The sequence below is a fragment of the Camelus ferus genome, chromosome 6, assembly GCF_009834535.1.
Source record: "Camelus ferus isolate YT-003-E chromosome 6, BCGSAC_Cfer_1.0, whole genome shotgun sequence".
Taxonomy (NCBI): Eukaryota; Metazoa; Chordata; class Mammalia; order Artiodactyla; family Camelidae; genus Camelus; species Camelus ferus.
Window position 1 is genome coordinate 27899517 of NC_045701.1, and position 25338 is coordinate 27924854.

General features: G+C 43.1%; 1 protein-coding gene across 3 annotated transcripts in view; it reads right to left on the reverse strand.

Annotated features, from left to right (window-relative positions):
• The window catches only part of FMN1 (formin 1), a 397658-nt gene that overhangs the window by 74285 nt on the left and 298035 nt on the right, over positions 1-25338 (reverse strand). For all 3 annotated transcript variants that reach the window (XM_032481561.1, XM_032481564.1, XM_032481562.1), the window contains one exon: positions 20806-20898. In XM_032481561.1, coding sequence (XP_032337452.1) covers positions 20806-20898 — 93 coding nt within the window. The remainder of the gene's footprint in view (positions 1-20805; positions 20899-25338) is intronic.

The window sequence follows — 25338 nt, forward strand, 5'->3', positions numbered from 1 at the left end:
CTGCAGATGACTGTGCCAAGACCACCACCGGCTGTCTCTCCCTTCGTTACCTTCCTTCTGGTCTAGCATGGGCTCATCAGAAATCCGCTCTAAGCAAAACAAGTACACCGAGGGCAGAGCGGTCAGGAGCGCAGCCAGAACTGCCCAGCCTCTTGATCTCTCCTGGGCACCCAGGACATGGGGGATACCATGCCCCAGCTACAATGAATCTATTTACTGCTATCTGTATATGCTCCATGGGGCCAGTTCAATTCCCCTGGAATATTCTTCATGGTCCACACATTAATTCTCGGCTCATAACCCACCTTCTTTCCTGATCTCTCTCACCTCTGAGTTACATGGTACCTTTTATGCATATCCTTGAAAGCACTTCTTTTGTTTATTCAAAAATATTCACAGATTGCCTCCAGGCACTGTAAGCAGTGAATAGGACAGAATCCTTGAATCCCTGACCTCAATATATATATACACTTTATGGGAGCAAACAGAAAACAACGAAACACATGACATTTCAAATGGAGATAAGTTCTAAGAAATGATACAAAGCTGAGAAATGAGAGGCGATAACAGCAGAGTCTGAAAAGGTGTGATTTCATCAGGCTTTTCTCTTTAAAATTTGAGGAAGGCCCACATTGAAGTGACGGAGCAAGCCGTGTGGATATTTGCAGAAAGTGCCTTCTGACCAGAGGAAGAGCCAGTATACTTACTTCCTGCAGTTGAAGGATGCTGGCCAGGCTCCAAGGTCAGCGAGAAAGCTGAGGGTATTGGAGCCAAGAGAGCAAGGCCAGGAGTGGTAAAAAGTGAGGACGGTGCAGTGATGGGAATCAGATGACAGAAGGCCTTGTGGGCTTCATAAGGAGTCTGAATTTTATGATGACTGAAATGAAGAGTCTCTGGAGGGTTTTAAGAACGTGAGTGCCTTAATCTTACATTAATTTTAAAAGGATCTGAGAGGCAAGGCTGGAAGCAGGGAGACCAGTGAAAAGCTACTGCAACAGTCCAGGCGAGAAAGGGTGACAGCTTAAACCAATGTGGTAGCAGAGGAAGTGAAGAGGACTTGTCAGACTCTGCATATATTTCAAAGGAATGGGAGACAGGATTTGTTGATGAATTGGTTGTTCAGCAAAAGATCAAAAAGGGTCTAAGTTTCCCAGATTTTTGGCTTGAGCATCTTGAAGAATGATGGATCCATTTATTTGCAGGAAAACAGATGTGTGAGGATGGTGGGGTGGAGTGGGAAATGAAAGTCTGGTTTTGGACACCAACTTTGAGATACTTATTTGGCATCCAAGTGAAGATGTTCAACAAGCAGTTAAACATATCAATCTGGAGGCCAGAGGAGGGGTATGGGATGGAGATATCAACTTGGGAGCCATCAGAATAAAGATGGTGGTTATTTAAAGGCTTGATGGGATCACGTGGTATCAGTGAGCAGAGCTAGAGAGAGAAGTCCACGGACTGAGTCCTGAAGCCTTCTGAAATTTAGAGAGCAGGAGGGTGAGGGGCCAGCAGAGAAGACTGAGGAGCACGTCCATGAAGCAGAGGGAGGACAAGACAGAATGCTGGCTGTAAGCTCAAAAAAAAATGGACTTTTCTAAAGGATGGGTTGCTCAGTTCTATCCAATGCAGCTGAAAGGTTGAGTGAGGTTTTTGTATCCAAGCTATAGGGTCTGAGAGGCTAGAATCTGTATCTGACTCATCACTTTTTGTCAGGGCCTCACATCCAGCAGATGGCTTACAAGTGCCGAACAAACACTGGGAAAGAATAGTTGTGATCGGTCACAGAGAACTTCCTTGTCCATCAACTGATGCTCAGGGCAAAATGGGGGAAAGATGGCAGCTTCCAGAGCTGTTGCGCTGAAAGCATCACCCAGGATTCCGGCCTGTCTACACGGCATAACCCGGGGGCACTCCTAGTCTGAAGAACTTCAAAGGTCCTAGGAGGTGGTGGTGGAGGCATGGGAAAGCAATGAAGGCGAGAGGGAAGGTGTCGAGAAAAAAGAAAAGAAAAGGAAAAAAAAAAAAAAGACCAGAATGATCGGAATGACACTGGGCCAGGACAGGGATTCCTGAATAAGAAAGAATCTGGAGAGCATGTTACCAGAAACCAAAAACAGAAGGGGGAAGGGGAGGCAGAGAGAAAACAGAAAGCTATGAAAGAGGGCAGAGAAAACTGAGGGAAGAGGGAAGAGAAAATTAAAAGCAGAAGGAGAGAAAGGAAAAAAAAAAAAAAAACCAGAGGGGGTGAAGCCAATATCTGGGGAAAGAACAAATGCCACCGGCTTATGCTGACAGTGGCCTGGGTACCGAGGGACTGGCGTCTGATTTCTGCGCACCTCAAGAAGAGATACACGGTAAATCGTGGGGCCAGATGGGGGGCCCCCTCCACAAACTCCTGGGCATTTTGATTTCAAGAAGCAGCCCACTGGCCAAAGTAAAATGCTCAAGTAAACACCAGCGACACAGCCCTGGGGTTACAAGTGACCTGACTGCATGTGTGACAAGACCATGGGCAGCCAAGCAGCCCAGGAGGCTCCAGCCCGCTCCTGGCCCCTGGTCTGCGTGCATAACACACATGGCGGCTTCAAGGGGCAAGGAGTAAACCGCCTTCAACTGGGTGACCTCTCTTGTCAGCATTTGGCTAATTACAGAAAGATATTACCTCCAGTCCTCTATTCCTTGGTCCTATTTCCTGCTCGTTAAAAAAAAAAAAAAAAAAAAAAAAAGGCTCATGAGAAAAAAAATCAAGGCAACAGAATCTAAATTATTATTATTCTTTTTTTCCCAAATGAGCTGAGTGGCAGCAGTGGCTGTTGCCAAAAATGCTTGAACAATAGGATTCTGACACGAAGACTGAACTCTAAACAGCATGGAGAAATCTCGAAAGCCGGGCAGTCCCCATTATCTCATGCTTGCACGACTGTCGTCCAAAGGATGAGGGATGGTTCTCCACTGGTGCCAGCAGAGCGGCGGGCCAAGACCTGACAGAGCCACTAATTGCCCATCTGCTTGTTTACACAGCCTGGAGATGGTGACTGGACAAACAGCTCATTTCCCTTGAAATTGGACCAAACTGTGAGGGGAGGTGCATCATATGTGACAGAGGAGGAGCAGGCAGAACTCTCATGGGAACAGGGCTCCAGATCAAAGCCAGGGACCAGCGAGCTGAGCAAAGAGCGGTCTGAAGAGCAGGCTTTCGCTCAGCAGGGCAAGACTCGCCACTGTCACCCTATTCCCCCACGCCACCCCTCCCTGGGGCTGGAAAAGGCAACATTCAGATGCAACCATCGACTCCCACGGCTTCTGCAGCTAAGAAGACGGTTCAGATGAACTTCTCGGCCTTTGCACACTCAGCATCTGCCACACTTCACAACTGCTCCCCTTTTTTAGCGTCCTCGTCTCCTGGACTGCGAGCTACTTGAGGTCAAGGACTGAAAGTCCTCCAGGCTCCACCGCAGGACACTTCACACGTGAAGAGCCATTAGCCAGAAAACGCCCACGGCGGTCAGTGATGATGAGCGCCTCCTAGTGGAGTGGATGTGCTCCTCTCTTTGCCAACATCAGAAGGTTGGCCTTCTGAGACAAGAGACCCAGGCAGGCCTCTCGGTCATGCCATCAGCTGACTATGGGAATCCATCATGCCTGGTGCCTATCGGAGTCCTGGAAACGGGACTGAGAGGATTCTTTTGAGATCCTATTTCTCCTCAAAATGAGAATGAACTTAAAAAAATAATCTATCTGCCCTCCTGCCCAGCCCAAGGCGTGGTTCCAACATGGCCATCAAGTGGGAAGCAACAACAACGAACAATGTTGCCTCTAATCATCCAGAACTTTTTCTAAGTGCACTGAGGACTGTATGCTTAAGGCGGGGAGACCTACATTGGAAAGTCAATCAAATTTCTGATTTTGCCCTCTGAGCACTCAGAGCACCACATCATAGACACTTGAGAGGCCAGTGCTGAACAAACCTGAGAAGGGATGAGTCACCCTAGGCAGGAGGACCGCAGCCCTGGCATCAGAGATGGAGAGGAGGGGAGAAGAGAGACAGCCTGAGATTTGTGGGCAAAACTTAGTGTCTTGCCTTAGCACACCATTTACCTGTCGCCTCGGCCTTCTGATTGTCACTGCTGTGTCCCAGCCCTGGGTGAGAGTCTGTGTGGATCAGGCTCCACACTGGAGCAGCCAGGAGAGGGCTGAGGACTAGGTCACTTCCAGGATTATCATATTCTCAGGAGGAGCCGTGAGACTATTTGAATATCTGGCTGGCAGTAGCTCTGTTTCCACCAGATCACTAGTAGAAGAGAGGGGAGCATTTGGTATCATTACCTTAAAAATTCTCCTAAGGAGTGAACAGCATGGTTGCAGTCTCTAATCTCTGCAGATAACTGTGTGCAAATGACTAAAATAATTTTGCTTCAAAAGTATACAGCAGCCGTGCGAGAGGTTTCACGTGGGATTCAACACACAGGCAAGTTAAAGGCATCCCAGAGGCTTGGTTATTTCATTCAGCATCGAGGCAAAGGTGGCTGCTTGCGGGGAGAGGCAGTCACAGGGGGAGCGGAGCAGTCCTTGGGAGGATGAGGACAGCCAACAGCCACCCCAGAGGGAGGTGGAATGTAGGAAAACAGCACAAACACGAGGGGGGTTGTGCCAACGGGTTTGCATGTCCCATGCGTACAGAGCTATAAAGGGACAGTAATTTGCACAGCTGGAGTACTGGAAAGAGAATGCACACAACTGGTTAAGTCCTAAACAGTGTGAGAAATTGTTGTTTAAAGAAGAAAGGATGACTCCTCACTCCACCCTCCCCAGTCTCTGGAAGATACACAGAGACAGGAGTGTCACACAGTACAAAGGGCTTGTATTACACAGAAACTGTTGCTCAAAGAGGGACTTACACATAGGAACAAAATTTAAAAACAAACAAACCACCACCATGTATCACAGTTTATCCAGCCAGTGGTTTTCTTTATCCCTTTGGCTATTACTTTAGATATTTTTGCTTGGAATTTTTGTTTCCTGTTTCCCGACAGCTCATTGATCTTGGTTGAGTTTGGATGATCGCAGTTTGTGGGAAATAATCTAGGCTACTTTTCTAGCTTGTTCCTCCTTAGATGGCTCTTGCATGTTGCCCATTTAATATTCATGAGAAATACACACACACACACGGTATTCTAATCTCAGAGTATATGCAGTGTGTCCCTGGAGAAGTTATATAAATCCAGGGGGAAATGTCATTATTTTAAATTAAGACACGTGATGTTTCAAATCAATCCACCTGAAACATGTAACCAAAACTCATAAACTTTAACCTAAATTTCAGATTTTAGTTTCTTATCTATATTTTCTGGAACACAAAACTGGTAGATAAACTAGTAATTTAAAAAAATATTATTTTCAATGTGATTTAGAAGTAGCTCTTAAATCTATATATTCCATCAGTCCCTTCCTCGCCCTACCTCAATCAGAAAGCACTTTAAAGCATAACCACGCAGGGTGCAACTGGTCAGATGTATTGTCTCTGTTATTCAGCAGTTCACAGTTAAGGCGGTCAACGACGGTAACCCTGACAAGCACAGAGAGAACTCAGACGAGTACAAAGGACAAATCTGGGTTCCATGGGACCACAATTACCTGCTGGAGCAAAGAAGAGTCTTTAGAAGTTGGTCTTTAAAACATGCTTTACCCTCTTAGGGAAAAAACTCAACTCTACGGATTCATAGTAGATTAAAATATGCCAGCAGACGCCTTCCTGGCAGTGGAGGTCCACCTGATCTTCAGCCCCAGCGGAGGGAGCATCACTAACCCGGCCATCCAGGGACCAGAGAACAAAACATAATCCACGAGGAAGGTATGCAGGACTTAGCGCTGGGGTTTTAGAGTGAAGAATTTTATTGAAGCCAAGGGTACTGGAAAGGAGACACCCAAGTTTCCAATTCTGTCAATTTTCTGATAACTTATTCCTTAAGAGGTGTAAAATAGTTAAATCCAGACCTTAAATCGAGCAGCATTTTTACCGACAATATGAATGTGGCAGCTTCAACTTTCTCTTCTCTCATGCCTATGCCGGGGAAGTTAATTTTTGTGTTTTTCTATTCTAGTGCACTGAGCCATATTTAAATTAAAAGATTATAAGGTTGTAGGAAAGGGCCTAGGAGAGTAGGTTACAGGCAAAAGGAGCGAGGAAGAGTCTCCATCCCAGCAAGAGCAGGGAATGTTGAGTTCTCAGGGGACTGATGCATTACGGCTCCAATTCCAAAGAGAATACTGTAAGAGAAGTGGGGTAGAAACTGCAGCAAAATAGGAGTTTATGTGCTAAAAGACGAGTATGAACATGAGAATCGGTTGGTAAGGTGGGTCTGCGAGGCCACTATTTTCGAGGCTGTTTACACGGAGAAATAAGGACTACTTCCTTAGAGAGAGAATGAGGAGAGTAATGAAATCTCACTCCCTGGAAACACCTTCTGTCCTGAAGAATTTATAAGGACCAGAGCAAACACATTTCTATTTTGCTATTTGCCTGACCCCTAAAGGCAACACTGATCCCTCTTCTGAGGGCAAGCACTAATGGTCAGCTTCACAAATCTTGAGGACTAAGTCAAATAAAACCCAGAACCTATTGGTTAAGACTCAAGACATCAAGGGACATGAAACTGAGGAACAATCAATTACACTCTGTGGTCACCTGCCTCCAGGATGGCCACCATCTATTCTTTCCGTCCTGGTAGATGTGCACTGCACTTCATTGAGAGGTAGGGTGCATTGCTCCATGCTTTTGAAAATGGGCTGGCTTGTGACATCTCTGACCAAAAGTGACGTGATGACTTATCCCTAGCCTTTAAGAGGATTAGCAATTTCTGCCTTTGTTGAGGGGGAACATCTGCTCCGGAAAGATTCGCCAGTCACTATATAAGAAGTCCAACCACCCAGAGACCATTACGCTGTGAGGAGGACCAAGCCATGTGGAGAGACTGCATGGATGAGGAGATGTCCAGCCACCCACAAAGTGTGCCATCCATGCCAGCCCAGGATCCAGACATGTGTATGAATTAACTCATCAGATAATTCCAAATCCAGTCACCTTCTGACACAAACCTCATGGGAAACCCAGAGTAAGAACCACCCAGTTGAATGTAATCAACCCACAGAACTGAGATGGACAGTAATAAACTGTTATTTTAAGCTACTAAGTTTTGAGGTGCTGGTTAAATAGTAACAGATAACCAGGCTACACCATATGGATTCTTAATGCCAACAGGCTACAGTCTCCACTTGCAGATATAAATTCCAGAGGCAAAGACTGTGTTCATCTTGCTCATCATTGTATCAATAGCAAGTAGCAGAGTGTGCCTGGAACAGAGTAAAACCTTAATATCTAATGAACAGTTTGCACAGCTCTATCTGTACTAGTATGGGAAAAGAAGGACTCACAGTAAACAAATTATCTGAGATGGATCTAAATCTAACTTTGCTTAAGAAATGTAAGTCACAGCAAAACACAAGAGAACATAAGGGGAGGCAGACAGCAAGTATATATGCATATTACCATGTTAGCTCTTGTACTAGGTGGCTGACATGTGTTTGCTGATTTGATCATGACAATGACCTTATGGTACTGGTATTATTACTTCTGTCTTTGAGATGAGAGACCTCAGCCTTGTTTGGATGAAATAAGTTTCCTAAGGTGAGATAGTTAGGCAAGGGATTTGAACTCAGGTTTATGTAATTCTAAAGCCAGCTCTCTTTCCACTACAGTCTCCCAGGAGACTACAACAGGAACAATAAGAAAACAATTTGAAAGAGGTGCCAAACCCATCCCTTGAATCTCACCCAGGACCATCTAGCTCCATTAATTGCTGTCAACATGTTGGAACCTATTTTACCACATGAAGCTCAGACCAATTACCATTAATGCCACAGCCATGACTACAAACTAGGAATCAAAGCCAGCGAAGCTTAAGTTTAAGAAAGCAAGTGATCACGCACATATATTATGTTAGCAATTAGGCTTAATCCTAGAGTCATGAAACCAAAGGGAAGATATTAAGGGAAGAACAGTAACCTCCTGGGAGGAATAGCAATTTCAAATATAGTTTTATTTTTAGTGGATTTCTGCATTCAACCTACTTGAATATATTATGCACCCTTAGAATTATTACATTAAAATTACTCATCCCACATTTCATTTATTTCAGAAGGAACTGGGATGGGATGATGAGCTCAGCAGGCAGATGGTTTGTTCATTTCAATGAATAATTTGAATGTCAACAAGTCGATAGATGATAGGAAGAGAGGGGAAGTGGTAAATTAAAAACGTCCTGATGCCAGACTCTAAGATGGAGCGAGGATGTGCTATCACGGACCAACGCTTCAAGAAGCTAAGCACTTAGCCTTTGCTGATTTTATGAAATGCCATGAACTGACATATATTTCCTATAGTGAAAAAAAAAAAACCAACCCACAAACCACTGTTTACCGCTGTTAAAAACAGTTATGATCTACTCAAATACACAGTTTTTATTTCTGAAGAAAAAGAGTAGGAATCAATATAAAACTTACACAAACACAGAAAGAGAAAGGCAGATACAGTTCTTCTCAATTCAAAAGATTAACAAAATGATTAAGGCATTAAATGATCACATTCTCTAGCCTCAGTTTGCAACCTTTCAAAGTCTCATCTTTCTCCCATCTGCTAGAAAGTAGAGTTTCAATGTTCTGGCAATTAACAGTTATCAAGGATAGTTAAAGTTGTTTGCTCTAGTGGTACTCGTTGTCATTTTCAATCACTTTTAGCCACTGAAACAAGGCACTTGGACTGTTTGTGAGTCCCAAGGATCACGTGTTTGCACTTCCACTCAGTGGCCCCTAGGTGGTAATACTGTTGATTTGGGTTGCCACGAAGGTATGTCATCTTTGATGGAATTATGCAAATACTTTCTATCATTAAGATGTAATTATAGAAATTACAATTATACTTTAAAATTAAAATTTTAATGGCAGAAAAATACTGTAGAAAAGCTCGTGCATATCTGGTGCCTTTTAACTTACGTTCACTCTGCTTCCCAGATTCTTCCTCTAATTGCATATGTGATGGTCTACAAAAAAAGGAAGCTTCAGGTCTTAGGGAAATCCAGCTTACAGTCTTTGCTTTTGACTTACTTTTAGAGGAGATGACTAGATGAACATGATTTTCTCCCTGATACTTAAGACATTTTACTGTAATTATTTAATTTTTGCCATTTGAACTTGGAACAGCAGCTATTCACACTGTTGGGAAATAAGACTTCTGTGACTGGCTTTCTGAGCTCCATCCTCTGAACCTTCTGATAAAATTGTGGGAAGATGCCTGAGAATGTAACAGTAACTGATACATACAGTGCCAGGCTCTGTGCTAAGTGCTCCACGTACATTATCTCATTCAGTCCTGGGCTCCCACTAGTGCTGCACAATTCTTCCTGAGCAGAATGAACCCCACAGAAGAAACAGACCTGTATTTTTTGAAAGAATGAAGAGATCTTTCCAGAGTTGTACGTGATCTGCAAGACCACATATTATATAATACATATTCTGTGCAATAACTCCCAGAAGGCATTATAGGTGTTAAGTTCTTCCAACATGAAGACAATAACTGAGTAATTCAGAGAGAAGTCATGTGATAGCAATCAATCACTGATGAAAACCTCAATGACAGTTGTCAAGAATCCAAAGAGGAAGTCGTGGCTGAGGCAGCAATTTCACAAAGCAATTTATCATGAAAAACAACTATTATGCAAGAATGCAGAGCTCAATACCGATTCCATAAAATACTTAACTACTTGTCACCACAATTCTTTCCAAAATACAAATGAAACTTGTTAACTGTTGGGGGAGGTAGAACGGGGTCTCTATCAGGACTCCAGGAATGGGAGTTGCTGGGGTTAAGCTATGGTGGATGAGTCTGCTATTCTCACGTTTTTCTCATTTAGACAGTAAGAGGAAGTCTTATTTCAAGTTAGCCACCAGAGTCTTGGGACACAGAAAAAGTAAATGATTTCCCAAGTTTTTAGAATGGCAACGTACCAACGTTGGGATTAACGTACCAACACTGGGATTAAGATCACACTGACCTTGAGTAAGTTACTGAAATTCTTATACTCAGTTTCCTTAATTGGAAAGTTAGGGATAAAAAATCAGCCTCAAATCACTGCTGCAAAGATTAAATGAAGTACTGCATTTTAACTGTTGAAGTCAAGAAGCTTTCTGAAGATCAATCAAAATAGCAGGGTAAAAGGACACAGAGCTCACCACCCCACCCCAACACATCAAAAATACATCTGCACGTGGATTTCAATCCTCATTGAAAACTAACTGGAAACTGGCAGAAGGACTCTTGTACAACCAAGGCTGAAAGAAAGATAACATGTGTAATTGCGTAGGAAGGGAAGAAAAGTGATTGGCTTGGGACCTGTGCTCTTGAGAAGGAATGCAGAGAAAATGGGAGATTGCACTGGTGGACACCCATTCTGGGAAGTGAGCAAGCTGAACACAGACTGTCCCACTGCTGGAGTCCTACTGGGGGAGATGAGCCCTCTTGGCTTGTTGGAGGCCTGCTGGGACAACAGGAGCACAGCACTGGATCTGGGGCAGCCATGACCAGGGAGAAGACTTGACCATGCGACAGAGAGGTGACCTGATCCTGTGGCAAAGCCTGGGCGGGTGGGCCGGCAGTGGCCATTGTTGGCACTTACTCAAGCAGTGCATCAGAAGCCACCCAGACCTCTGACTGCAGCACTCCACCTCAGCTCACCTGCTGATGATACATGCTCAGAGTCAACTGTGGACCCCAGCCTGCCTGCTGTGTGGCTCCACAACAGGCTGGTAGAAACTGGGGTCAGTGATTGGCTGTGAGGGACAAAGGGGACTTGCACCCAAGGCTGTGCTGTGTGTAGTGAGGGAAACAATTGTGGGTGCCTGCACAGGCAGAGCATCAGAGTCAGCTCAGGCCCCTGTGACCAATGAGCTGAGAGCCTGCATGGACCCTACTTGCTTCAGCACCCCACTCTGGGGCAAGGGCCCCAGTGCAGGGAGAGAGGAAAACACACACTTAGAGGGAAGAAGCCAGCTCAGGCCCAACCCTTAGGGCTTCTGCTCCAGCTACATTGGGACCAGATCTTGCCACCAATAGGGTGGTGATGACCACTGAGCAGAGGGGAAGTCCTGCCTCACTTCCAGCTCCAGCTCTAGCCCCTCCATCCCCAGCCTCACCCCCTACTCAAGGTGATAGCTGCCAGCACACCCTGGGGAAAGATATGACTTGTCTCCAGGTCAGATCCAGCTCTCCCACCAAAGGCATCTGGCACATGCAGTCTGTAAAGGATGCTCTCACATAAGAACACACCTTCAAAACTGTAATAGGTACCTGTCTCACAAAAATTCTCACAGACAGAAAAGGCAGAGAAATTGCTCTAGATTGAAAAAGCAAGAGAAAAATCCCTGAAAAAATAAACAATGAAACAGAAATAAACAATTTACCAGAAAAAGAATTCAAAGCCTTGGTAATAAAAAATGTTAGGGAACAGATGCACACCATGAAAATTTTAGGAAGGAACTAGAAAATATAAAAAAGACCCAATCAGAAATGAAGAATTCAACAGCTGAATTAAAAAAGTCACACTAGATGGAATGAGTAACAGACTAAATGATACAGAAGAACACCTAAGTGATCTGGAAGATAGAATAATGAAAATCATCTAATCAGAACAGCAGAAAGAAAAACAAATGTTAAAAAATGAGAACAGTTTAGGAGATCTCTGGGAGAACATTAAGCAAACCAACATTGACACGATAAGGGTCCCAGAAGGAGAGAGAAGGATCAAAAAAGTATTTGAGGACATTATGGCTGAAAACTTCCCAAACCTGAAGAAGGAAACAGATACCCAGGGGCAGGAAGCACACAGGGTCCCAAACAAGATGAATCCAAACAGAGCTACACCAAGACATGTCATAATTAAAATGGCAAGAGTTAAAGGGAACTCTAAAAGGAGCAAGAGAAAAACAAAAAGTCAAAAAAAAAAAAAAAAAAAGGGGGGGGGGAGGAATCCTCAAAGCTATCAGCTGATTACTGAGTGACACAATTTATTCAGAGCACTGAAGGCGAAAACCTGTCACTTAGGATACGCCACCCAGCAAGAGTATCATTTAGAGCAGAAGGAGAGATGGAGAACTTCTGAGATAAGCAGAAACTAAAGGAGTTCACCAGTGCTAACCCTATCCTGAAACAAATGTTGAAGGGTCTTTTCTAAGTGGAAAAGAAATAATCCACCGGAAAGAAAAATATTCCACTAGGAAAGGCAAATATATAGTAAGACCTGAGGACCAACCTCTTAAGCCAGTACAAAGAGTGAAAGACAAAAAATTCAAAAACAACTATAATTATAACAACCAATTAAGGGGTAAACATGAAGATGTAAATTATAACATCAAAAACACAAAATGTGGGGGAGGGGAGTAAAAAAATGTAGATCTGTTAGAATGTGTTTGAACTTAAATGACTACCAGTTTTAAACAAGTAGATATATTTATAACTCAACATATATGATGAATCCTGTGGTAACCACAAAACCTACAGTAGATACACAAAAACTAAAAAGAAAGGAACACAAGTATACTAGTAAAGAAAACCATCAGACCAAAAGAAGAATCCTCCCAAATCCCTGTCTGCACTGAAACCCAAGGGAAAATTTCAACCAATTGGTATTTCTCATGGAGGGAGATGGTGGGACAATAACCACACTCTAAAAATAAGACACTGTATTTTATCAATGCCTTATAGTTCACATGGTAGTTTCACATGACCTCACGTGATCTTCATATTGACACTATGCAGGAAATATTACTATTCCCATTTTACAGAAAAGGAAAAAAAGGCTAAGAGAAATTTTAAAAACTTGCCCCGAATCACACACAGAAGTGGTGAAGCCAGGGTTCCAACCTAGGTCTTCTAACTTCAAGCACAGTGCTCTGCTACATTCTGAATAGTTAAAAAAAAAACAAAACCCAAATAATTTTAACTGAAAAGTGTACATGTAGCCCTGATAGGAAGATTAAATAGCACGATTCTATCTCGGTATGATGACTAAAACTTCAGAAGTCACTAAAACCCTGCTTCTCGGGGACACAATTTAGTCTACTTCAAGGTTTTATAAAACAAGCCAATGAAATATGGAAAGAGAATTTACAAGTGGACAAGATGGTCTGTACATAGGAAGAAAGAGCCTGGCTCACTTGGCCCCATCCACTGCTTCTACCTGGGATGTTTCTCCTCATGGGAAAAGGGTCATTGTAGTTGTGGCCCCATAATCTCAAAGGGATCTTGGATTCTGCCACAAAGAAAGGGAAAAGAAGGCATCACATTGACACCAACTCCACCACCATGAGATGGGCCCTAGTAATACTTTACTGCTTACGTGGTTAAAGTCCCTACTCAAAGTGATAACAATGTTAAGGAACCATCCGTGTTCCACTAAAGCATCTCTGTCTCATAAGCTCGGAGCTGTTGCCGAGTTCGTGTGTGTGTTTCTGAATCTCTGCTGCGCTAGACAAGACCCAGATAGAGTTATCAATCCATACCCTACACTTCCCTCCAAACCCAACCACCACCATCTCTCTTTCACCTGTATGTAGTTCAGAGACATTGTTTAAAGACAGGAAACAAAGCCTTTCTTTCAAAAATTAGAGTTAAGGTTTCAGATCCAAACACCCATGGGAGAGATTAGATCCTGATAATGGTCTTGAGGTGGAAACGACTGATGACTGGACCCATACTAGTGTTAGGTTTAGAAGACGTTGTGTGCTGGGGTAATCTGAGAGGTCGATCCTTACTCTCATCCTGTCTGTTTAGGAAAGAGCCCATCAAAACACCTAAGACGTCTGTGTAATGAAGAAGTAAGAGGACCCAAATGAAATGGAGAACAGGATTGTAAGGCAACAGGGAACAAAGGATGAAGAAAGGACAGAACATTGTCCATTTTAGAGCAAGAGGTCTCTTCATGGACACTTCAGTTACAGACATCACAAGAGAGTGACAGAACCATGAGCAACATGAACAGAGGCAATGTAAGTCCAGGAGAAATAACTTGAGGGGGTATGTGTGCGCGCGTATGTGTGGGCAGGATCTTACTGTCTGGGGCTGTTGGGAAGGGATGTAGAGGAGGAGGACCCCAAGGAAAGAAAGCAGGGTACTAGCTCATAGAGCTGGCTCTCCATTCATGAGGGAAGGAAAGTACAGGAGGCCCTCGAAAGTCTTTCTAAGCCATCCAATCTGACACCCACAGGAGGGAAAGAAGCTGTGAGTGGGAACATTTAATTTCCAGTTCTTTGGAAATTAAACCTAAAGGGCTAGGTTCAGCAGGCCAAGGGACCCCAAATGAGACCACAATGGGGAAGCCCTAAAAGGGGAAGCAATCTTGAGAGAAAAAATTTTATCGCAAACACCATAGACAGTTGATAAGATAGCTTTTCTCACCTTGCAAGGATTAATGCTCTGTTACTTCAGTGACCTGGAAATCACAACTGATTATCTTAATTCTTGGCCATTTGATGTTCTTTGGAGGCATCCCGGCTGGTTCTTTTTAGAATAGTGACGTACACAAGAACTCACTTTGGCCCATGCAGAATGTGTGTTCCCCCAGTCATAGTTTGTCCTTCCACAAGCTCTAAAGAATGTAAGAATCAGTTCCTTCCACAGGTCACACTGTCCAGATCGCTGTAACCTAAAAGCTTGAATACGGTGACTCAGATGGTTTTCTTTCTACATTCTGGGGGTTGAAGTGATTATCTAATAACTACTCCTATTCTCCTGTTTACTAGGGTTCAGTTATCAACTGAATCTGAGCTAAATCTAATCTGAGCTAAATATTTATTAAGAATGGATTATACACATATCTTCAAAATAGATAGATGTCTTGATATCGAGGGGACCTGACCACAGGCATGCATTGTAGACCAAAAATGCATCTTACCAGATTCTGGCATGATTTACACAACACTAAAAGGATTTAAATAGGAAACCCATGTGGGGGAGAGGGAAGCCTGAGGCTCTTTGTTCATTAATTCAAAAAATGATTATTAACACCTATTATGGACCAGGCTAAGCCTGTATCATGTCAAGATGAGAAAATGAATAGGTCCAGACAGTTCCAGCTATCAGGGGTACACAGCTATGCAGATAATTCTCTTTGTATTCAATGTGTGAAATCAGAGGTTTTCTTCTAAGCTTTGTAAATTTATCTACTCACTTTTTACTAGAAAACAGTTCTTGACATTAGAATATCTTTCATCCCAGCTGGTCAAGGACCCTTAGAAGATAGCTGGACAAAGGAAGACTAGCATGGCTCATTCAGATTTGCTTTGATTCGGGGCTGCTCAATGATGCCAGGTAAAACTAACGGAGAATGAGAAAAGGCCAAGGGTGGGAGGGGGCTGGTATGAGCACCAGTGTAGGTTCCAGCCCTCCCTGCCAAGGCTATAAATACAAATGACCAATTTAACAGCATGAAAAGACCACCCTAAAGATCTATACCCAGGATCTAATCAGTTGTTCTGCGCCTTCTTTCAATTACAGGATCCCTGCCATGTTTATGGAGACTTTTAATGCGAGCATCACATTTTTGAAGGCCGTATCATTATGACCATGTTTGATCTGAGGGTGGGAAATCACGGGCTCACATAATGTCTGCACAAGGTCACGCTGAACGGAGCTGTAAACTGGAATCAATAAGAGCCTACCGTGGAAAAGAAAAACCACGTAAAGAATAGGGTTCAGATGCCATGGAGATTGCAACTCTGAAAAGAGGTCCCATAAAAATGACTTTCGATTCTGCACAGGAAATGAAATTAGTTAAGATCAAGGACCAGAGTTGTGTCAAGTAACACTATTCTGAGACGGGAAGGATGATAAAAGACCCAAGGATGGACACATCATCTCCACTTGAGTGTGGCAACAGGATATGATTTACAAAGGAAAATTAATTCATCACGATGGTTAGAAGAACTGAGCTGCAGCTCAAATGAAAATTAGCCTAACCATGAATCAACTGAGTCACAACACGTGTGTGTGACTCCTCAGGCACAAAGAATGCAATTGCTTAAGACTTTGAGTGATAAGACCCTCTAGTAGAAAACGGGCTTTCCTACCAAATACTCAAGTACTGTGGAAGTACAGAAGCATCCTTCCTCAATTATGGTTATTATATTACACCCTGTGCTCAGGTACTCTGATATTTCAGGACCTTCTCTTTCTCCAGCCCCTCTCTGGGCTGTCTCATTCGTTCCTGTCACCCTCTCAAGTCTCACCCGGTGCTCTCCTATGAGGCCAATATTCTACCCGTGTGTCTCAAACGTTTATCCAATCAGCATGTGCAAATTTTGTCATTGTTTTCCATCCCAAATATGTCCTCCACGACAGTGTCCAGCCAGTTATTTGAGCATGAGAAAGGATAATTACCCTTTTCTCCTCTGTTTTTGTACTTCCCCTAGGTTACCTAGTCCTGGAACTCCTACCAGCTTTATCAGTGTGTTCCCCCCAGCTCTTTCTTATTTTTACGGGGATTGCTTTTGCTCAAGTTCTTAACCGTCCTTTGCCTGGACTGCTGTGGAAGAGCTCCACAGGCTGGCTTCCAGTCTCACTATTCCAACTCTTTTTTATGTTGTTCTTAGTTGTAATATATTTACTAACAACAACAAAAAGCAAAATGATCCCAACACACCAACATCAAAACAAACCAACCCAACAAAACCTTGTCACTCCCACCCACACTATTTTTCAAAGGCTCTTGGATGCCTCTAAGAGAAAGTTCGAATTCTTCAGCAAGTCATACTGTGACCCTCCTCTCCTTCTGGGTCTTGTGTTCCTTCCATGTGCCCTAGAGCCACACCAAGTCTCTTACCACTCCCCTAAAACACATCACGCCTTTCATCCTGAGATTTGCAGTGTTTTCCTCTACCTGGAATTCCCTTCATAACTTGCCTGCTGAGAATTCCTAATCTTCAGTGTCCTCATCGGTACAACGGGGTGATAAAAGTGTTTACTTCAGATGGTTGGATGAAGACTAAGGAAAATGATCGGCTCCCCATGGTGCCAGGCATATAGAAGCAACCACCAAACGTGAGCAATCATTGTCACCACTGTCAATGTCATCATCTTTGGTTTGGTTTTTTTTTTTTTCCACTCAGATCTGAACAAAAACTTCTCCTTTGCTCAAAGTCTTCTCTGACTTCCTGGAAGTGTCAGTCATTCCTCCTCTCTGAGCCTGTATGTCTAATTATAGCACTGCATTACATCCATTTAAAATTGATGGAATTTTTATATTTCATCACCACTGATACTGGGGTACATCTAATAATCTGACATGCCATGATTTAATTGGCAGCAATTTTTCTTTCTTAGTAGTACTTGGAATAATGGCATTTCTTATAAATGAATGGCGCCTTAGATGAGATACTATACTTAAACTGTATGATAAAACTTGATTATCTAGGATGGAAGCATATTTATAGTAGACGGGAAATCCTACAGTTTCTATGAATCAGTGAATCATCTCCAAAAAAAAGGGACCACTACTTGGAACTCCATAGTAGCCAAGGGATATTGCATTGGGATACACTGCAACTTGGAAAGGCCCCCACCCCCTGAACCACAGAGGAGCAGCCTGATGGAGTAGCATGCTGTCACCTCCTTCAGTTAAGCACCCACGCCTGAGAGCCAAACGACGACCAGACCCAGAGCAAAAGTGGGGAGGGCTAGCTCATGATACTGCCTTCCAATAACCCAGGGTTCAAGTTGCAATGGTAGAGCAGTAACATGCAGAGGAGAATGAGGGGATGAGATGGGGGAGGCCAAGGGACAGTACTTCTAGACAGCCCTGTCCAACAGAAATATAATGCAAGTGACAGATACGATATTAAATGTTCTAGTAGCCATGCTTAAAAGTGAAAAGAAACAGGTTAACTAACATTAATAACATATTTTGCTCATTTAACCCAATATATTAAAAATGTTATTTTACCATGTAACCAATATAAAAAAGCAGAAATGAAGTATTTTATATTTTCTTGGTTCTGCCTTCAAAATCCGGTGTGTGTTTGTTCTGCACAGCACACCTCAGTTTGGATTAGCCACATTTCAGCTGCTCAGTGGCTGTGTGTGGCTCATGCCTGCCCTACCGGGTAGCACAATTCTAGACTGTTCTTTGACCAGCTAAGTTCAGTAATGAGTCAGTAGTCACAGGTATTTCAACAGTGGCTCCTTTCACCACACAATACCTGGGAATGTTTCAGACTGACTTAAAATTTAAAATTCTTTATAGAATGGTAATTGTCCTTCGAATCCTTTTTGTGTCTCCTTTTGGTTAACTTGGTCTTAATCATAATTTGAGATTATTCCTATGTCCTTTCCATCTTCCTTTCACTCTGTTGGGTAAAGGAGAGGTGACTCCTTTATTCAATTGTAGACTTTTCCCCAATAGGACAGTCCTTAGGGGAGGGATGTATACAAGGACCATATACAAGGAGTATATGATTCATTTTAGGAGTCCCAGTGTCTATCACAGTGCCTGATACATAGCAGGCTCTGAAGAAATATCTTTGAATATACATTAAAAGGTGAACTGAGCTTGAGAATAGTGGTTCTCTACCTGGGCTGCACCCTGGAATCACCAGGGGAATAAGGAAAAATGGTGATGCCTGGACCCACACTCAGAGATGCTGGTGGTAGGTCTGGAATTTGGTGGAGGTGTTGAAATCTTAAAAAAAATCTCCCCCAGGTGACTCTAGTGTGCGGCCAGGGCTGAGAACCACTGATCTAGGGCTTTCTCAGGACAGCTTACTGGGGCCACATCCCTGCCTCTGGGACACGAAGTCCAGTTTGCCTCAACTTCAATTACCTCTTCTCAGAAGAGATCAACAATTTTTTGGAAACCTTGTAGAGAAGTTTACACGTAACTCCAAACAGTGTTCTATAAATGCCTTTTCCAAGGCATGGAAGAGGAATTTCAATGTTCTAAATCTATTCATACTTATCTTTTTTTTCCCACAAAAAGAATAAAGTTCACAATACAGGTGTTTTAAAATGCTGAAAGAGAAAGGATTACAAGGCCATTACAGCATAAGGCAGATAGTACCCAGATAGACACATTGCAGAATTTCCTAGATATAGAACAATAGCAATTAAAAATAGAAATGGAATCTAATTACACATGAGCCTAATTTCAAGTTAGTTATACATATCTCAGAAGTATAAATTGGGGGTCAGCAAAGGGAAATACTTCATGCTGTTCTTCAGGCCATCTTGGTTATATTTATAGGACATAATCATAAAGCAATCCATCTAGTTTAATAAGTCATACACAGAGCCCACCTAATTTTAGTCACAGACCCCGTAAGTGCTGGTATCACTGTGTGCTCTCTAAATGATACCTTGCCTGATGACGTTACTTCCGTTACTTCCATCGTATCTGAAGTTCAGCCGTGGCCAAGGTTGAACTGTGAGCTCTGCCTCAACACAAATGAGCCCTCATCCAGGACGGGGGAGCAGTGATCTCTGCACCAAGGGACCAGCTGGAATGAAGTTCCTCTGACTCACTGACTGACAATTTCCCCGCCAACTCCCAAGGTGCCTTGGCCATACTTTATGGACTTACCCTGCTTAATAATCCTTTGGTTGATGGTGTGGTATCATGTGGCCTTATTAACAAATAAAAACAGCATGTTGATATACCCCCAAAGACTCCTATGTGCATTTCCTCTGACTTACTAGCAAAAACAGAAGAGCCCTCTGACTACCCAACACTTCTTTTCCCCTTTATTGAGATGTAATTGACATATAATATTGTATTAGTTTCAGGTGTACAACATAATGGTTCAATATATGTATATATATTGTGAACTGGCCATCACAATAAGTCTAGTTAACATCCGTCACCATGAACAGTTAAACAAATTTTTTCTCTTGGGATGAGAACTTTTAAGATCTACTCTCTTAGCAACCTTCAAATACACAATACAGTATTGTTAACTAGCGTCACCAGCCTGTATATAACATCCCCATGACTTATTTATCTTATACCTAGAAATTGTGACCCACATTTATTTTTGTTTCACATCTTAGACTCAAGTTGAGAAATCAGGATAGGAAATATCCAAAAGGCATTAAATATTCACGTTCACTACCAGTGATCAACAATAGTTCCCTATTCCTGCCAAAACCATGGAGGAAGGAACAAAACTTGGTAAGATTTTCAAATAAGTACTGGGTCTCCTGCATATCACTTCCATCTGCGAACCCCATGGCGCTGATGGGTGCCAAGTGACTGGATGTGTGACATTCACCTGGCCCCAATTTTCCTTTCTGAAAAGGAATAGAAAATGCAACACAAGTTTCCCAGTTGCTATACTCGTAAAGCCAGAAAAGCACCGTCCGCCTGCACAACTGCACATGCCTTGTATGGACGTCGCCTGTCAGTTAACATGCACCGAGGATCCCCTTGGGATCCATGAAAAGACAAAGGGAAAGCCTTCCCTCACACAATTTACAAGAGCAGGAGTAATGTTGAAGGATTTAAAATATGAAAGCAGATTTGAAAGGTGATTTAAAGGCTGCAGGACAACTCCATCCACCCTGAGTGCATATCCGCCCTGGGAAGATGGGCTGATGGAAGCACTGGAGCTGCCGGTGCTCAGACAGGATGCACGTGGGTGGGTCTCAGAGAAAGATTGGGGAAGGAAGGGCGTTTCAGAGTGTCCCGCACATACAGCTGACACGGCTCCTACCTTTCTGGAAGAACTCTTCAAGTCTGTCCTTGAACGGCTGCAGATACTCCTTCGGCGACTCCTTACACACCACCGCCATCTGCTTCTCACTTGCTGTGAAGAGAAGGTGGCCATTAGACTTTCTCAAGGACTCGGATTTGCTGAACTTGTGCTCTGTGCTCTGCACTTGGGTATTAACAGTGCAAAATTCTTAACAATCGCCGGTTATCCAAATTACAGGAGAAAAAGCAAAAACAAAGAAAAATAATTAGCTCACTCTACACTTTTTTTTTTAAGAATAGGGAAATGCATCACCTCGAACTTTTTTTTTTTTTTTTTTTTTAAGAGCAGCAAAACCTCTGACTTGGGACAGGTAAGTTACGCTGCTTTGGGTCTCTCAAAAATAAAGAGAGGCAAAAACTACCTAGGGACTAGTCCTAGGGAATTAAAGGCTCAGACCCTCTTCAGACTCATACTCAAAAGTAGAGATTGAAACAGATTTTGCAGGAATTCCAGGGCCTGGAACCACCAAACTGGTGATTCCTCAAGGTGACACCTACGTCCCAGCATGAGAACTAACTCCAGGTTAGAGAGGACTGAATCTCTCTCCACTCCTGTTCATCTACCCTTCCCAGTAATACTCCATTAACACATGTGAAATCAATTTATGTGATTAACTTCAGACAGAATACCTAGAATTTACAATCAGTTGCTTTTTTGATAATCAAGACCCCTCAACTTAGTTCTCACTTGGTGATATGGAAACCACAATAATCCACAGTTCACCATCACAAAAGGCAAGACGCATTTCCCTGAGGTTTCTGCATGTCTGTGCCAGAGGCAGCAATGCACTGGGGAAAGAAACGCTCCGTTTCTCCAAAGCTAGAACTGAATCGTGATCACTTCTGCTCATTGATCATGGCTAGAAGTTACAGACATGTCTTTGTCGAAGAGAATATATTAAAGCACTGTATTTTCACCATACAGAAATCATGACACCTGCTTCAAAAAATAAAGGTATATTCCTGAAGGTATTTACATAAGCAAAAGGTAAGGCAGTTTGGAAGAAGACCGTTAGAAAGGATGCCTTAATTTATGTTGGGAAATTCGTATACAAGAACTTTGTGTTATAGTAACTACTATATATAAAATAGATAAACAAGGTCCCACTGTAGAGCACAGGGAACTATATTCAATACCTTGCAACAGTCTATAATGAGAAAGAATATGAAAAGGAATATATGTATACCTGAATCACTAGGCTGTACATCAGAAATTAAAACAACGCTGTAAGTCGACTATACTTCAATTAAAAAAAAAAGAAAAGCAAAAAGAACTTGGTGTTTTCAAAACTAGCATTCCTGAATGTTTACTATGTAGGCAATCCACAGGCCCGTCAGCCCTGAAGCACAGAAAATGCCAAAGAGGTCACTTAAGGGTCCCTCGAAATGACAGTTTTTCTTGTGGTATTGCCAGCTGGATTGCTGGAATCCTAGCTAACTCTGGGAGACAGTCAACTGTGTTGAAGATGAAAGCATGATGTGAGGAAACTCTGGCAAGCTACGTTCTCAGAATGCGCTACCAGGATTCCTGCCTGGGACCATGAGGCAGATCACAGGACACCAGGGTCTAAGTTCGGGCTCTTCCTATCGACGCTGTTACTTTCTTAAAATTTTTGATACTCTCTTTTGAATATCTGTGATTAGCTATTCTGATAAGCATTCCAGTGCTGTCTAGGAAACCCTGTCCATTGGGATGCAAAGATTTTCTTTCTCCCTTCCCTGCCCTTGCCCTTCCCCTTCCTTCCTACCTTCCTTCCTTCTTTCCTTCCTTCCTTTTTTCTTTTTCTTTCCCTTCGTTTCCTTCCCTTCCTTTCTTTCTTTTTTTAATGATCTATTTGACTTGGAACAAATTCCTTAAAATCAGCCAAACCTTCATTTCAAAACATTCCTTTTCCCCCCTTACATTTTCACCTTTATTTGTCAGTGTATCTGTCCTCTCTCCAATGACTACTAATAATTGTCTACTATTATCGGATTTCCCTTTACCTCTTTCCTAGGAGATGGGCCTGTGGCCAAATGATAAGCACCCACTTTTCACCACTATTCTACTCTCCAAGTGGTGACTTCAGGCTACAGTGGTATCAGAGAGGTGGGGGGACAGAGCAGACAGAACTGGAATGTGTCCTGCAGGCAGGATGAACAGGGCTGGCTGACGACACAGTCCAGGTAAGGTTGAGGGTGAGGGGGCACATGCGTGGCTGGACGTGCCATTTACCGAGATGGGGAAGGGTGGAAAGTACTGTTTTATTGCTCTGTTTGAAGGGAGAAGAGGTCAAAAGCTAACTCTGAAACTTGTTCATTGTTCTCCAGGTCACTGTAATTATAAGACAAGACCATCCACTGAAAACAATGGGGGAAAGGTACAAAAGAAAGATGAAACTATTAATGGGTTCTCGTTGCTAATTCAACTAAATTTAAACTCCCAGGCCTGAGATTTAAGGCCTTTTCCATTATGGTACCATTCTATTATTCAGCTCTATTTTCCACATGTATTTGCCCAATGAAACCAAAATTATGCAGTGTTTCCAAATTAATATCAACAAGTGCTCCCAATTCCATGCCTTCAGTCAGGTGGTTCTCTGCCTATTCTGCTCTCATCCCATACCTTCCACTGCATTTGACAAAGTCCTGTTCATCCTAAAAAACCTTTCTCTGAGATGCTGCTACCATCATAAAGCCTTTCCAATCCAAAGTTTTTGCATCTTTCAAATATATACCTTCCACAGAGCACTTATGTTTTGCTTTTAATTATATTTGTGTATTTATCTTAATCCCTCTGAATCATCATGCAGGTTTATTTGCTCATCCCCAAGTTTTTCCAGAGAGCACCATGCATATCTGGCTAAAGCACCAGATCTCCTCACCCTAACTAGATTCTTACATGGAGGAAGGCAGAAAAGAATTAGCAATGTTGACCCAGACTCAGAGTGGGCTTTCGAGCAGTGCAATATGACCTCCACGTCTCTCCATTCTTTGCCTTCCTTCCCAGGAGAGGTACACCAAGGGGTCCCAGTCTCTCTACTCTGCAAACACTGTGACTGTCCCAAGCCGGTTTGAAAGGGCCCAGTGTATTTTAAAGACCCTCCACATCCCAACCAAAAAAAAAAAAAAAAAAAAAAAAATCCACCACTTCAATCTGTAAGCCATAAGCAAGGGTAGCAAAGATGATTCTCCTGATTGAGTAGTTCTGAGGGCAGGCCTAGAAACAGGAGACGGGTCAGACACCCTTTGGAAGAGGTCTGCTTTCAAGAACTAGCATTTTTCCAAGAACTTTCATGACAATGTAAACTTTTCTGATGATTTCCAGCCGAATCTGAAAACACAGGTAGCCACATTTAGTCTCACAATACAAATTAGGAGAGTCTTTTGAACCCCTTAACTAGCCCTCTACCACACTTCCAGTTCCAACAATTCCATTCCACTTATAGAGCACTATGTTTCATGAACACAAATAATAGATGCTGAGGCATGCCTGCATTTTGGTAAGAACACATAAGGGAACTTCTTCAAAGTTTCTTCTCCCTAGCCAAAGCAAAGCCCAAGGCAGAGCTTCTTTTCCCAATTACATAAGCGAAATCTCCACCTCTGCCTGAGTTACAGGGGTTGATCATTGTGGCTCCCCCTTTGTCCTGGCTGTGCGGACAGAGCCCCTGGGCTCCACCAAACTGCTCAGATTTAAGAGGCCACATAATGCTGTGGTAAAGGGCTCGTGGATGGATCGAGACCTACCTGAGCCCAGGTGGGCTGTGGCTTTTCTCATTTGCCAAACCCCTCCATGATCATAGGCATATGAGAATTTAGTGAGATAATGCATGTAAAGCAGTCTGCAGAATGCCTGGCACTAGCAAGTGGCCTCATATATATTATTTGTTGCTTTTATGACTTTGTAAAATTGGTTGGGAAACATGTCACAGCCAGCAGAGCAAGAAAGTCATGGCCAGGGATTATGTGCTACAAATTCTACGCACTATATTTATGCAAATACACCCCAGTGCAAATCTCCTGTTTGGAACAAAGAGATAATAATGATTTTTGTTCCCTTGCTGAAGTTCTACCACCCACGGTGAGAATTCACAGAGAAACTCCTGGGGAAAGACGAAGCAAACTGTGAGGCAAGTGCTCTTGGCCTCTGAGCCTCACGGTTTTGAACTAAGAAACACTGGAACCAGTGCAAACCAGGGGGAGAGCAGCTCCCCTGCTGTGCCCTGAGGTCTGCTCCGCACCCCAAAGGGCCCAGTCTCCCACGTGGCCTGTTAGAATTAAACTTCTCCCCACGATCAAAGCAGAGGGCTGCCCTCCGACTGTCTCGGCACAGTTGCACACTTGGTGGCCAGGCAGCTTGCCCACTCCGACTTACTCACTTGGCTTAGCCAGGATGCATTCGAGCAGACAAATGGGAGACCTGAAGACTCATTAACGATGACACTGGAGACCGGCAGTGCATAAAGGAGACAGGTCACTGACAAATCCCCAGTGTCATTTATTGTCCAAC